Source organism: Suricata suricatta, chromosome 1, assembly GCF_006229205.1.
Source record: "Suricata suricatta isolate VVHF042 chromosome 1, meerkat_22Aug2017_6uvM2_HiC, whole genome shotgun sequence".
In the NCBI taxonomy this organism is placed as follows: Eukaryota; Metazoa; Chordata; class Mammalia; order Carnivora; family Herpestidae; genus Suricata; species Suricata suricatta.
This window is the reverse complement of record NC_043700.1, coordinates 177,281,033-177,297,508: the sequence shown is the minus strand read 5'-3', so window position 1 is coordinate 177,297,508 and position 16,476 is coordinate 177,281,033. Positions and strand designations below refer to the sequence as shown.

Here is a 16,476-nt window from a genome sequence, read left to right as displayed (position 1 = left end):
GCCAGGTAGCTTCACAAAACGTAATTGGATGATAATAAAAGTTTCAAAAGACCCTCAGGTCAATTCACAAATCCTACCCTTGTCTCAAACTTCCAGCCAGCTTTTAGATTCTCTGAACTAGGAGTGAAAAAGAAGTCCTTGGTGCAGCAATTTGGACAGAAAATCAGGGAGAGAATAAGTTCCAGGTACAAACGCCATGCCCTCAGCATCTCTTACCCTCAAATGTTGGGAGCCATTTCTGAACTCACTAAGTTGCGAATACTCCTTGTGATGGTAAGGTGGGTTTTGCACGGCCTCCGCCATCAGATGGTGACCGATATCTACCTACCAATTATTTTTTTGAGCAGCGACCCCCACCCACCAAGGCAAGGTATCGGGAGTGACTTGTCCCCTTATTCAAAAATATGCTCAATGCACCTTGTGAAGGAACTTATAGGAATTTCTTCTTTTGTGATTACAGGAGGAAAGATTACATTTCCTGAGAAAACCTGGTTTTCTGCCCCTCAAGAAAAGAAGCTATTGACCCCTGCTCACAAAGACCTAACTTTTGCCTTTGCTATGTTCTAAGAACATTGCCTTGTATTTGAATGCTGAATGCTGAAAATACCTTCCTTCCCCATATGATAAGCATATGGTAAGCATCTAAGTCACCTACATCAATCACTACTGATAAAGATTATGCATGAGTCTTCTACGATCTATGTTCTGGGAAATCTTTACATACCAAAGAATTTGTCATCAGAAATCATAGTCTAAGGCAAATGCTGGCCCCATACATTTTTTACCATAAATAAAGCTGACTCGCAGTCAGTGCAGAGATGCCTGCTTGGTGATCAGAAAGAAACTCGTGGCTCTCTCATCCCTCCCCCTTTTGCCGCCACCGTCCATCCTTTAAGGAGCCCTGGACCTGCTGGAGCTGGACTCCAGCACCCAAACTCCTGCCCGGGGGTCTCAAATGAATATTAAGACAGATTCTGACAGCAGGGCCCAGATGTGCAGCCCCCCACACGCCCCTCTGCCCTGGGGGCTCTCTCCCAGCTGGCTCCTGAGAGCCACTGCAGGGAAGTCAGAAGTGAAAGGCATGACTGGCCTTGAGAAGAGCCCCTGCCCCAAGAGAGAAGGGAGTGGGAGACTCCCCCAGGCTCCAGGGGGATGAGGGTGAAGCGTGCTCCGAGCCAGCTCCCAGAGGTCTGGGTCCAGGCTCCGCTCTCTGCAACAGGGGCTGCTCACAAAGGCACCACAGGCTTCCTTCCTTTCCCTCTCATCGTCGCTCTCCCTAACTCGTGAGCTTTCTGGGACCACCTCTCAAATAAACCACCGGAACTCAAAATTTCACCTCAGGACCTGCTTCTAGAAGGGGAAACTCAGGTTAAGATATTGTCCTGATGGGGGCACCAGGGAGGCTCAGTCAGTTATGTGTTTGACTCTTGACCTCAGCTCAGGTCACGCTCTCATGGTCTGAGGGTTTGAGCCCCTCGTTGGGCTCTGTGCTGAGGACACTGAGCCTGCTTGGGATTCTGTCTCTCCCCCTCTCTCTGCCCCTCCCCAGCCTGTGCTCTTTCTCTCTCTTTCTCTCTGAAAATTAATTCATTAAGAAAAAGATACTGGCCCAATAACATGAAACCCACCAGCACTTGGCCAAGTGTCAACATCAGTGTAGAGACCCAGGGAGACTCTCTACCCACCTGCTCCATTTTGAGGGCACAGAGCAGAAGAGGAAAGACTATTAGTCATTCAAAACTTCAAAAACTTAAGTCAAAAGAATAAAAAAATAAAATTCATTCCTAAGGAAAAAAGAAGTTAAAAACTTTGGGAGTCGATGGAGGTGAGAAAGGAGAGCGAGCACGACAGGTTCCAGAACTGAACAGAGAGAACTCAAACTATGGCTGCTATCGATCACCTCATGTTTGGTCGCAGTGCTAAACGGTTTTTTGTATTTGGAGGGTTGTTTGGTTTTGGCTTGTTTTTCTGCTGCCTTCTCCCTTGCTTATCTCACACCTACGGCTCTCACACACCCTATGGGACAGACATGCCCCCGGGGCCCCAACACCACGCCTCGCCTCCAGGTATGGCACTTGATCAACCACCATCCAGATGCTTCAGACACTGTGGTCTCGGTACCTGGCATGATGACGTGACCCTGGTCTAACCAAGCCTAGGGCCTGGGGCAGGGAGGAGACAGATGGGGATGGGGAATGGCCATTTCCATTGGTTTGATTACAGGTCAAGAGGTAACCTTAAACCTGGCCACTTGTTAACACCAAGAACTTAGCCTGATTTCGTAATCTTCTTTGCACATGACTATCTTCATCTGTAGCAGCAGTTGTGTCTCCTATGATTAATCATGAGATCTTAATGGGATAACAGGTGACAACAACTTGCTGAAATTAGTGATTTTGTAATTGAGGAGCCCAGAGATAGAATAGCCTGTCTAGGGGGTGCCTGGCTGACTCAGTCAAGAGAGCAGACAACTCTTGATCTCAGTGTCATGAGTTCAAGCCCCACTTGGGCACAGAGCCAACTTAAAAAAAAAAAAAAAGTAAATAAGAGCCTGTCTAATGAAGCCAAAAGGTAGGAAAAGAGAATTAATGCTGAGCCCCTGGACCCAGCCAAGCCTGAAGTCCAGCTCTAATTCTCTGGGCTCCTCAATTATAAAATCACTAATTTCAGCAAGTTGTTGTCACCTGTCATCCCATTAAGATCTCATGATTAATCATAGGAGACACAACTGCTGCTATAGATGAAGACAGTCATGTGCGAAGAAGTTTACAAAATCAGGCCAAGTTCTCGGTGTTAACAAGTGGCCAAGCCAGAAGTCAGGATTTAAACACATCTTTCTCATCAATACAGTGGAGTCAACGTATACCTAGAGCAAGAGGGAGATTTATAAAGCAAACATGCCAAGAAGCAGGCCATGGCTAAATCAAGGTGCCAGAGATAATGCTCTTTCAGACTCTGATAAATTTTACAATATGAAAAAAAGTTACCAGAAGTACTATCGTCCAGCCTTCCACCGACGCCTGGAAGGCATGCCTCATTCTCCTCGTCTCCATCGTGACCCCCACACAGTTCCGGCTGGGGGCCTTGCTTCCTCCAACCCTCCATTTAAAGTGACCTTCCTAAGCATAAACCTGAATGTGTCTCTCTTCGGGTGAAAACATCCGAAAGCTCCAGCTCCCTCAGAAGGAAGTCCAAACTCTTTAAAGTAACTTCCAAGGTCCTCCATGGCCCTGGCCCACTTTCTTTCCTACCCTGACTCTGACTTCCCATTCTGCCCCAGACCTTTCTTTAACCCTCATCTGGCCTCTCTTCATATTACTAGTCACATTTCAAGATGTTTCTTGAAAGAGTCCTTACTTCTCTCACCTCTAGACCTCGGCACATGGTTTCTCTGGCCTTGGCACACATCCCAGTCTCTCCCAGCGTTGATCCTTACCTCCATCCTGGTTTTCTGGCATAACCCCTACTCATCATTTACACCAGGAACAGTATTCCTTTTTCAAAAACCAATATCTCTGAACAGTTGTGCCCTGCACCTTCCCTACTGCGGTCCTCACCACTCCATTGACTGCTTAACCACCTTCACTGTGAGACCAGAAGGTTCCACAGGGCAGGGCCCATGTCTGTCTCTTTAGCGAGAGAGGCAGACACACGATATACAGTGTGGATGGGATTGATATGGTCCGAATGCGTGTGTCCTCCCAAAGTTCATACTGAAATCCTAACTCCCGAAGTGATAGGATTCGGAGATGTGGCCTTTGAGAGGATTAGGTCATGAGGGTGCAGATCCAATGAATGAGATTGATGCCCTCGTAAAAGAGACCCCAGAGGACTTCCTTGTCCCCTTCAGTCACAGGAGAGACAGCCAACTACGAAGCTGTCTCTCACTGAACAAAAAATCCACAGACATCTTGATCCTGCACCTCCCAGCCAGTCTCCAAAACTAAATGTTTGTTGAAAAAAAAAAAATGTGTGTTGTTTGCAAGCTACCCCATTTGTGGTATTTCCTCACAGCAATCAGAATGGACCAAGAAAGATGATAAATGGATTAAAAAAAAAAAAGGTAAACCATGGCTGAGAGACAGAATTACATTAGCTGACCTTCACTATAGAAATCTTTAAGGGGGCGCCTGGGTGGCTCAGGCGGTTGAGCGTCCAACCTTGGCTCAAGTCATGATCTCATGGTTTGTGAGTTCGAGCCCCACATCGGGCTCTGTGCTGACAGCTCAGAGCCTGGAGCCTGCTTCAAATTCTCTTTCTCTCTCTCTCTCTCTGCCCCTCCCCCACTCACATTCTCCCTCTCTCTCTCTCTCTCTCTCTCTCTCTCTCTCTCTCTCTCTCTCAAAAATAACATTTAAAAAAATCTTTTCGGTAAATTACAGTTGGCTACAAAATCATTATGATATTCATCAACTCAGGCGCCAGAGAGACAGTGCATCCCATTCACAACCACTTACATTTCTCAACAGAGGCGGAGGTTCATGATGCCTGCAACTGACCTTCAAGTAATTCAGCAAACATGTCTGTATGCACGCATGTTCCAGGGACGGCAAATCATTACTACTTACTGCATGTAGGTTAAGTAACATGGTGATATGGAAGATTATTACCTACATGATTCTTTGAATGTTTCTGTATGTTTAAAAATTGTTCATTATCAAAATTATTTCTTATCCCCAGAAAATACAATTAATCATCAGGCCCAACTTCTTAGTCCTTATCTCCCCCTGGCCCAACTGTCCACAATCCTCTATCTCAAAGGGAAACAGTATTTCAGGAGAAAATTCTATCGGTATTATTTTTTAAGTGTTTGTTTATTTTGAAACAGAGAGAGAGAGAGAGAGAGAGAGAGAGAGAGAGAGAGCAAGCCCATGCCCATGCCGGGTAAAGGCAGAGAGAAAGGAGACAGAGAATCCCAAGCACGCTCTGCACCGTCAGCACAGAGCCCAATGCAGGGCTCGAACCCACAAACAGTGAGGTCATGACCTGAGCAGTAATCAAGAGTCAAACACTTAACACACTGAGCCACCCCGGTGCCCCCAACCAGCAGGCTGTTAACTTATATTGCATAAGCTACAAAGCTCTGTAAACAATATATGTCAGTTTCGTTTTTTAAAAACATAGGTTTCCCTTTTCAGATTTTAATCCACATCTACAACAAGTACTGATTTAGATACCGCAGAACATAAATTTGTGGTCAGTGATGTATTCCATGTGTTTCTATATTATAGCTCTCATGAATAACGGAGTACTGTAATGTGATTTAAAGATACACTTTTCCTTTAATAATAAACATGCCTTGACATAGTATATAATACTTAATAACAGTCATATTAATCAGGCATTGCCAAACGATATTTATAGTCAGATTCTCTCATTTAACATCTCCCCTCTTCCTTACCAAACACAGCTTCCCTAGAGAACACAAGTCTACCTTTAGGATCTATAGCTAAATCTATAAATATGTCTGGTCATTAAGAGATAAATGAAAAAGTGCACAAGAACTGCTTTAACAAAATCAACGGAGGATTTTAACAGTGCTTGGGAAAATAACGTGCTCCTTTAGGAAAGAACGCCAAGCCGATCAGAAAACAGGCTTTTTAACTGAAGTATCTGGAACTTCAACTCAAAAAGGTGTCAGCAATAAAGGAAATTCTCTGACTTTAAGGCAAATCGAAACACAGGACAGCCTACGTGGTCGGTTCCAACCATCTCGAGAGTCTGCCCTTTCTCAGAATGTCAACTTGGCCTTTGGGCTGACCCTCAACTGTGATAGGTCATCCCAAGGTCCACAAATTATCTCCAAGCACAAAATCGGGGAAAAGAGTGAATTCTTTCCTCCTGTAATTCCTCAAAAGTCAGACATCTTTCTCGAAGTCCCACAGCTAAATGCCCCTCATCACTCTCATTGGCTCGGGCCAGCTCTGACAGCAGCTAGAATAAGATGCCATCACAACAACCTGGACCCATCTTTTGGGGTTGAATGGAAGCTGAAGGGTTTAATACATTGCCTGGTATATAATTTTAGTGTCAGTAATTAGACTACAGAGGAGTGTTCTAAATAGTGACAAATACTTCACAAGAATCACAATACTCTAAAATAAAGAGTCTATGTACCCAGGCCAGTTTTAATATATCAGAAAAAGAAAGAGAAAGAAAATCCTCTTAAGAGGTTATTCTTTAAATCAGGGGTGCCTAGATGGCTCAGTGTGCAACTTTGGCTCAGGTCATGATCTCAAAGTTTGTGGGTTCGAGGCCCGCATCAGGCTCTGTGCTGACAGCTCAGAGCCTAGAGCCTGCTTCGGATTCTATGTCTCCCTCTCTCTCTCTGCCCCTCCTCTACTCTACTGTCTCTCTCTCTCCCAAAAATAAACAATCATTAAAAAAACAAAAAAGCTATTCTTCAAAACAACTGCCAGGGATAGCTTGGCCTATAGATTTCCTCAACCTCTGGGGCATATCTGCTAGTTAATTCCACCCAGCCAGCCCTTAATGAGAAGGAAGCCAATATAAGGGGCACTGGCGAGGAGTTCTCCCCTGGGCACTGCGGGAGACAGAAGAGAGCACCTCGCTTCTGAGAGGGGAGGTGGTCCGGTGGCTACCCACCATGTGCTCTCAGCCCCTGGTGGAGGGTCTCTGGGGCAGAGCAGAGTGGCTTTCCCTCCAGTGCTGGAGCACAAAAGGCTCCCAAGTTCACAGGTGGAAGGTGTAGGGAGAGATGCACCGGGCATGACTAGTAGTGAAGGAATAAAATACAGCTATGCTGTATTTTCTGAAAACCCTGAAAATGATGTCATTCATAAAGACCTTGTCACTTATGTGGCTAGCTATGTCTTAGGCAGAGATCCCCAGATGTACCCCAGATCCTTCTAAGTCCCTTCCTGTCAACCAGAAGCCTCCGGCAGGAAGAGCATTATCATTCTTCCCAACAACCCCATCCCTCTGTTGAGCAAGGCTCATTCCGCCGCTCCCTGGGAAACGCTAACAGAATGACCTCACCTGCGGGCCTCAATGGCTATGTGACCAGTTCTGCTCCTAGATCACACTGGGTCCTGGGAAATTTGGGGGTTTACTTCTTCTCCAGCAAAGAGGCCTCAGAGGCCCCTTGCCCTTAGATTCAGAACCATCCGTTCATTTTATTATATGGTCTTTTCCCCCATCCTTCCCCTAAACCTGCTAGGGATGGGGAAGCAAAGACAGAGCTCCCTTTTAAGGACCCACCAGCATATATGATCTTTCTACATCCCCTCTGATTCCCCAGTGAGCCCACAGAACGGGAATCTAGGTAAGGAGAGCGTTTCTCTTATGCTGCTTTTCTCAAATCTCTTTTCTATATTGGACTAGGACTTTTGAAACTCAATGGCCAAAAACGGAATCCTTTTTTGTTTTGTTGTTCCTTCCAAGACAGAGTAATTAGGAAACAGGCAGGGAAAACACACATAAGTAAACTTACAAAAATGCTACATCATTGTCACAAGGATGAATTGTGTCCTCCAAAATTCTTATGTTGAAGTCCTAACCCCTCTTACATTAAAATGGAAATTGGGATTTGGAGATTGGTTCTTTTTTTTTATTTTTTTTTAATGTTTTATTTATTTTTGAGAGAGAAAGAGAGAGAGAGACAATGTGAGCAGGAGAGGTTCAGAGAAAGAGGGAGACACAGAATCTGAAGACAGGCTCCAGGCTCTGAGCTAGCTGTCAGCACAGAGACCAACGCGGGGCTCAAACCCACGAACCATGAGGTCATGACATGAGCCGAAGCTGGATGCTCAACCGACTGAGCCACCCAGGTGCCCCTTAATGTTCATTTATTATTGAGAGAGAGAGAGAGAGAGAGAGACAGAGCATGAGCATAGGAAGGGCAGAGGGGGGGAGACAAAGAATCGGAAGCAGGCGCCAGGCTCTGAGCTATCAGCACACAGCCAGACAAAGGGCTTGAACTCACAAACCGCAAGATCATAAGCTGAGCCGAAGTCGGACACTTAACCGACTGAGCCACCCAGGTACCCCCGGAGATGGGTTCTTTAAAAAGGCCATCAACTTAAAATGAGGTCATTGGCATGGGCCCTAATCCAATTGACTAGTGTCCTAGTAAGAAGGTGAAATGTGGACACATGCACAGAGGAAAGACCATGGGAGACACAGGGAGGAGATGGCCATCTACATGCCAACAAGGGGGGCCTGGAGCAGATCCTTCCCTTAAGGCCCTAGAAGAAATCAACCCTGCCAACACCTTAATTTTGAATACCCAGCCTCCAGATCTGGAAAGAAACAAGTTTCTGTTGTTTAAGCCACTCACTCTACGGCATTTTGTTATGGCAGCCCAGACAGACCAAGACAACCACTGCGCTCACACTTGTGTGTGAGACTCTGAGAGCCCAAGACCAAGTCCCAAAGTCTCTGCAGAGTCTTAGAAGAGAAGCCCCCTAGATACTTCATGGATACTATGAGGAAATCCCAAAGCAAACCAGAGTCCATGAGGAGAATCTTACCGTGAAGAAAATCACAGAAGAATACAAGCAAGGTAGGGTTGACAGACATAAAGAAAGGGCAAGATATTGTTTGGATTCCGTCACAAGGAGGGAGTAGTGACACCTGGAGGCAGAGGACCTTAGTTAGGTGACCTTGTAGAGAGGAAAAAGGTGAAGAGCTCTGAAAACGGTAGAAAGCAGGAATCAAGAGATTATTCAAGGAGCTGGTATGGAAATTACAAAAACTATAGAGGGTTTAGCTTTAAAATGTGTAAATCAGGGCACCTGGTGGTTACGCATCTGACTTCAGCTCAGGTCATGATCTCTGTTTGTAAGTTGAAGATCTGACTCACTGCTGTCAGCCTGTCAGCACAGAGCCCAGTTCAGATCCTCTGTCTCCCTCTCTCTGCCCCTCCTCCACTTGTGCTCTTTGAAAAATAAATAATTTTTTTAACTTTTAAAAAATTTTTATTTATTTTTGAGAGAGAAAGAGACAGAGCACAGGTGAGGGGGGGGCAGAGACAGAGAGAGACACAGAATCCAAAGCAGGCTCCAGGCTCTGAGCTGTTAGCACAGAGCCCGACACGAAGCTTGAACTTGTGACCATGAGATCATGACCTGAGCCAAAGTCGGACGCTCAACCAACTGAGCCATCAAGGCTCACCTCAAAAATAAACATTAAAAAAAAAGACACATGATCAATGAAAAGAACACACACTTTTAAAAGGATAAGTTAAAACTCTAGGTACATGCATAAGTAACATCAATGATCAGAGCAATGAACCTTCTGTGGACATTCAACTGTAGGAGAAGCCACTAGGTAACACGGTCAAGAAAAGACTGCAGAGAAATAGAGAAAGTAAAGCAGAACAAAGAGAACTAAGAAAATGAGGAAAAGTCTATTATTCAACAGAAGTGGAGAGGTTCATTGTCCAGCCTCCTTATAGATCTACATCTTATATCCATCTGAAAAACATGTTACGCCAGGAGAGCCCGGCAAGCTCAGCAAGTGGAACATGTGGCTCTTGAGTTCAAGCCTCATGCTGGGCATGAAGTGTACTCAAAAAAAAAAGAATGTCCTGAGATGTTATCCTAAATGCATGAGTAATACGGGGATTCGAACCAAGAACCTGGAATACCATTCATAATACAAGCAAATTAAATATTCACTGTACAGATGCCAAGGCAAAATAAATAAATAAGCACTACTTATATACCTGATGATAAGCAAAACGACACCTAATTTCTAAGCAAAACAAAATGATCACATTCAATAAAATATCGAAGTTTATCCAAGAGTCACCCACCTTGATGTATGTTTTAAATTCTATTTGATTTTAAGGCATACACTTCATGAAAGAATTTCAAAATAGCATCTATGCTCCAAAAACCCGTGATCAGCAAACTATAATCCCAGTCTGCATTGCAAATAAAGTCACCTCCACAACGATTACATTTATTTGTTGTCTCTTGCTGCTTTCTCACTACAGTGGCAGAAATGAGGCACCGTGACAGAGACCATTAGCCCACGAAGCATAAATTATTTACTATCTGGCCCTTTACAGAAAGTTTGCCAACATCTAATTAACTAATTGTTTTCTGACATTAAATTCATATTTTTCACAATAAAATGTTGGGAAAACTCAAGTTTTTAGGAACAGTCTTATAATGAAAACGCAATTAGTATGATCTTTCACTCAAATAAAGCTTATAATTTTAAAAAATGCAGTAAATGAAATAATAGTAAAAGAAAATAAATAATACTCACAATCTTTCAAGGAGACTTAACCCAGAAAATGAGCCATTCTTCAGCTCGGATATTTTATTGTTACTCAGAATCCTAAAAATGACAGGGAAAAAGACAAAAATGTAAGTTATAGAATATATGTACGCCAATAATACCAAAATAACTTAGCTCCCTCTGTTTAAACCTATGAGGGATTCTAGACAGTCATTTATTACCCAAATAATCTTTGAGATGCCTGAAAAAAATAGGATCTTCTTTCTCTCTAAGAAACTACCTAAAATAACTTGCTCACACTTCTTGTCACCTCTTAAATTGCTCCTATCATTTTAAAGTAAAAAGGGAGAGAAGTGAACACAAAATAGCTCATCAGTTCAGTATGAGAACACTACAGATATGTATACAATTATATCAATTTATGTAAGTTGAAGACTTATCTAAAAACTAGAAACTTAACAGAAAAATATATAACACTCTATAAAATACTGATCTTACAGAGAAACAAAGCATCTTCCAGATATTATTTCCATGCTGAATACTACTTGTGATTTAGCGGCATACAAATGCTCTGCCGCTGTGTGGAAAGAAGCTTTCTGCACATCCTCACATACAGAGGGCACAGCTGGCTGTGTCACGGCGTTCCATGTCATGTATCAGTACAACGTTCATAAAAATATGACCTAAACACAAGAACTTATTGCAAGAAGTCAGTCAAGCCACTGCCATGGTAGGATGTGCCCAGGAAGGCGCTGTGTGTACATGACCTTGCTTCCTCTCCAGGCACTGTAACTCTGCACCTTTTGCAGCTAAAATGCCAATAAAGATTTTCCATAATGTGAAAATGCTAAAGCTACGTGATTTGGAGGAAAGGGGACATCAAATGAGAGAGTGAGGCAACCAAAGCAGAGAAGAATTAGTTAGGTTAATGGCCCAAAGTCACACCAGCAAACGCCAGGAGATGATAAACCCAGAAAATCCCAACTCCACACATACCCCGCGTTTAACACACACCAACAGAGGTCAAGGAACTCCCTCCTGGCCTCGCGGACAGCAAGTTCTCCATCACAAACCGCACCTCATACACAGGCTACACCTCGAGGGCGTTCGTCACAAGGGGCACAAGGTTGTGTGGGGCGCCCCCCCTCCTGGACACAGCAACACAGTGATTCTGTGCACATACAAATAACAGAAGGCCTCTGGGTCACACGATTTCAGGGATTCATTTTTATTTTACCTACTTTGATTATTCTAAAAGAACCTTTTTTTTTTAAGGGAGTCTTCATGCGTTGTATGGAGCCCTACGTGGGGCTTGAACTCATGACCCGGAGATCAAGACCTGAGTTGAGATGAAGAGTCAGACCCTTAACCAACTAAGCCACACAGGCAACCCTAAAAGAACCTTTGATTATTTGCCTTAAAACAAACAAAAATAGTCATTTAGCAGCTGGATTTCTTTTGATGTAAGTGGAATTTAAAAAAAAAAAAAGAAAGAAAGAAAAAAGCCCTGTTCATGCAGATCACATTTCCAAGCCTTTGGGGGGGAGGGGGGATGATTATTAGGAGCTTCTCAAGTCAAGGATACCCACATTTAAAACTCAGCTCTATTGCTTTCAAGTTACATTGATCTTAGGCAAGTCACTCCACATCTCATTTATAAAACGGGAAGAATAATATCTACTCATAAACACTAGAAGGAAACTAGAAAATGCACAACACACTCAAAGAGTATTCATCAAATTTCAGATTCTGATCCCTTGGCTCTAAGACGTGCATCCTCCTTCCTTTTTTTTTGTTTTCGTTTTTCTAAAGAGAGAGTGCGAGAAGGGGAGAGGGGGGAGGGGGAGGAGAGAGAAAGAGAAAATCTTAAGCAGGCTCTATGTTCAGTGCGGAGCCCAATGCGGAGCTCAATCCCACGACACTGGGACCATGACCTGAGCTGAAACCAAGCGTCGGATGCTGGAGTGACTGCATCACGCAGGCAGCCCCCTGCCTCCTCCAAAGTTTCAATATTTCTTGCAATCCATGTGTACTACTGTGTCACATTTTGCTTCTCCTCAAAGTGGTTACTAAAGCAAAGACAAGGTGTCAACCACTGGGAGCAAGAAAACATGGTGGTTGAATACACAGCAACTAAAATACCATTTTCTTCCGATCAAAATTGCAAGTGAGGTGCTGGCTCGGGCAAACGCAAACTCAGCCTTTCCCGTGGCCACAAAGGTCACTGAAACAAGCTTTCTCAAGCAGCCTGGCGGTGCACCTTGCCATCCAAAACATCATTCCTAAAGGCGTCACCAAATCCGACAAGAAGCCTATCCATCCAGGGACCTCACGTCAACATCATGTAAGAGGAAGAGTTAAATGATGGCACATCCAAACAAAACTTCATGCAACCGTTAAAAAGAGTTTTCAAAGGAAACTTGATAAAAAGGAAAATGCTTACCCTCGGTTCAGAAGCAAACGACAAAACTGGTTATCACTGACTGAAAACAATCTATGCAGAGATCAAAAAAGAAGAAAAAAATAAAAGACCAGGAAGAGACACATCCTAATGGATCACTACCTTAGTGATGAGGCTTCTATTAGTTTCTTATTCTCTATAATCTTGCAGTTTCTTTTGAAATATCTAACAGACTCCTCTTGTTTGTTAAGTATTTTTTCTCCTGATGATAAACAGAAGAATCTTCATTACCAGGTTCAGCTTGAAATTCCATTAATTTTGCAAAGAATTATATCTATATCTTAGAAATAAAATCCAAAGGAATGCTTGAAGCTCTGAGATTAAAGACGCATGCTTATTGATTTATATTCAGGAAATGTTTACGTAGCAACAGTTTGCAACTTAGCAGGCACTATAAATAGGCACTAAAAGTAGAGCAATGAACAACAGTGTGGAGATCCAGAGCCCAGGGTTTTAGGGGAGACTCATCAGCAATAAATGATCTCGCTCACCACCCTTAGACTTCTCTTAGACTTCAATTTCATTACCTTCAAGACCCCGATCCCATTCTGGCCTCTTTTAATTTTCCGTATTCATGTTTTGACAGGCAAAACTGATGAACTTCACAGTGACTGAGAATTTATAACCAAGAAACCAAAAGCTAAAGGAACAAAGGAAAACTCCACAGTCTAACAGGTTAACAGTCTTGGTGACATCAGGACCCTGTGTCTGAGTGAAGAATGGAACCCAAATATGGAAGTAGCTTATGAAAAACTACCAGGCTCTGGCTGAATTACGCTCACTGCAATCCAGGATTGCTTCAGCAAAAGGACTGTCATTTGCTCAGTCATAAAGGCTTTTAGCAAAATAAATGATAGATTTTATTGAGAAGAGTAAAAAGGGAGACATTTCATCACACTTAAAAAGTTATAACTGTAACCTTAAAAATACAGTTTACAACCTCATGTTAATATAGTCAGTCTATACATTACTCGACGTGTTTAAGGATTTTGTGCAAGAAAACAGGATCAGTGTGAATAAATCTAGTCTGCAGACAGGTTTTATACTCAATTTTGAGACTGGGGACTGTGAAGCTAGCGAAGGCATAATACCATGTATCATTATAGACCTAAAACCCATTCTAATCAATATTTTTGCTGACATCTCTGAAATTTTGAACTTTCCAGGAGGTAACTAAATGAAAAGTGTAAGACTTGACCAAAGTTATAAAGCTTATGTATACCCATTTCTGTTCTATACTAATGATATTATAACACTCCCAGACCTACAGACAATGCTTAGCAGTACTATTCTGGGCTCATGCCTCTTGAATTTAAACACTTCAAGACTTTGATGCCCACTGTTATCATTGAACACAGTAGCAAGTTAGTTCAATATACCATTTATGCTGAAACACGAAAAAAGGAATAAGACTTAATGTAGCCATGTTTTAAAAAATCAGAAGTTTATGGAGTAGAAAAAAATAAAAATTAAGCATTACATGTTCTCAGTCACTTGCTATTCCGAGTCCCAGAATGGAATGCTATGCTATTCATAGCACGCACGCCCTGTATGGCAGAAGGCACAGAATAATTTTCCTTCTGAGAGGAACTGAAAATATGTTTCAAGAGCTTTAAATATTCAGATCAAACGTTAGGAAGCGAATTCTTGAAGTCAACCACTGAAGGGAAAGAAAAAAAACAGAAAAACAATCAAATGGCGTTTTTGCAGTGGGTTGAACAGTGACCGTCCAAGAGATATGTCCCCCCAAAACCCAGGAATGTGACCTTAACAAGAAATGGACGTTTGCAGGTATAATTAAGTTCAAAGCTTTGAGATGCAATTATCCTCCATTAGTGTGGGTCCCAAATCCAATAACAAGTATCCTTAGAAAAGAAAGAGAGAAGACTAAGAGAATGTCGTAGTTATAACAAAGGCAGTCTCATAAAAACAAAAAAAAAAAGAGGGGGAGCAGACAGATTTAGAAAGATTTTAAAGAACTAAGAAATGAAATGAACAGGGCTACATTTTTTAAACTTTGATATTTTTTAAATGATAAGCAGAATTAAAAGATATACAATCCATAGGATTACCACCAAAAACAAAGACCTAATTTCTCAAATATATAAAGAGCACTTAAAAAAAATCCCCAATAGAAAAACTAGCAAAGGCCATAAAAAGACAGTTCAATGAAAGTAAATACAAGTGGATCATAATCATATGAAGGGATATACAACCATAAACATGAGAGACATGCAAATTAAAACGAAAACAAGATACCATAATTTGCTTAATGAGTGCAAAAAGAAATGTGATAACACACTTTATATTCAGAAGGAAGCAGTCACTCGTATTTTGCTATCCATCAATACAATCACGACGCAAGGCAGAAGTACAAATGCATACACGGCATTTGATCCGTTAATTCCACTTCTGGAAATTTATCTTAAAGACATACTTGTGATTATGCAATATACATTTCACATTCTATGTTAAATTATGCAACTGCATATTTATAGAACAAAAATGTTCATTGCACTATATTTGTAAAACTTAATGAGTGGATATTTAAGTTGGTTCCAGCAATAGAGGATTGGTTAGTTATCCACAAAATGGGATACCAAGCAGAAGAGGGGCTAAGAACGGGAAGACAGAAAGCTTTTTAGGTATTCATACAGAAAGATCAAAGACGTACAGAGGGCCGAAGGTATGCATTTCAAATACGTGGATTAAAATTTTCCATCCTTGACGTTTCTGATTTTCTCAAGCAATACAAACTGTGGTAAAACAAACTGATTCTGTATTAGATTTATTATGTAGAGTAATATTTGTTATTGCTACATCTTTATCAAATACAAGAAAAACTGACAATATGGCTAGGCTAAGCATTTGAGTTACTAACCTCAGTAGGCACATATCCTAAAAATTTAAGGCCACCTGCAAAAAGCTAAAATCAGAAATGGTAACTCCTCAAAAGTGAATTTTAGTGCTTTGCTTCATTTATCCCACTAATGAAAACCGGTCACTCCTCCATTCTTCAAAGTTCTAGTCCAAGGGGTGGCCAAATCCTACTGGCCACCTGTTTGGGCAGCCGGTGGGCTCCAAGAATGGATTTTATCGATTTTTAATGGCTGGAAGAAAATAAAAAGAATGGTATTTTATGATACATAAAAATTCTATGAAATATAAATTTCAACCTTTGTAGAATGTTATTGGAACACAACCAGGCCCATTTGTTCACATATTGTCTGCGGCGGCACAGTTGAGTAGTGTCAACAGAGACTGTCGTGGCCAGGAGAGCCTAAAATATTTACTATCTGGTCCTTTACAGAAAAAGAAAAAGTCTGTCAAACCCTGTTTTAGCATACTCTGTCCCAGTTTATCCTTTGGTTTCCCAGCAAATGAAAATCAAGCGCTCCTTTCTACATTAATTCTTCCTAGCAAGTATCTACTAGATTGCAAAACTCACCTGTCTCTGAGTAACCTCTACATTAAAGGCACACCTAACTCAGCACGCCATGGCGATATGCACATTTTGTCCTAAATATTAAGTTTGTTCTCCAACGTGTCCTCTGAACTCCGTGCATTCGTTCATTCAATTCTGCAGAAAAAAATCTGGGTGGTAGGCTTTTCAGTTCCAGCATCAAAAAATGTGTTTTGTGCTCAACACTGCCGCGTCGCCTTGTTTTAATGAGGAGTTTTCATGACATGATGTGAAATTACTTACTGTTCAGGTATTTGCGTGTTTACCGTGCCTGCCATGACCAATGAAACCAGCAAAGGGACCTTCTCAAACCTGACCACCACTGGGTCCCCACAGGAAA

At 42.2% G+C, this 16,476-nt stretch overlaps 1 protein-coding gene across 1 annotated transcript in view; it reads right to left on the bottom strand.

The window, feature by feature from the left end:
- ADGRA3 (adhesion G protein-coupled receptor A3) overlaps positions 1 to 16,476 on the bottom strand; it is a 142,474-nt gene that overhangs the window by 95,544 nt on the left and 30,454 nt on the right. Inside the window, exon 3 of the mRNA XM_029952283.1 lies at positions 10,240 to 10,311. Within this exon, the coding sequence (XP_029808143.1) occupies positions 10,240 to 10,311 (72 nt within the window). The remainder of the gene's footprint in view (positions 1 to 10,239; positions 10,312 to 16,476) is intronic.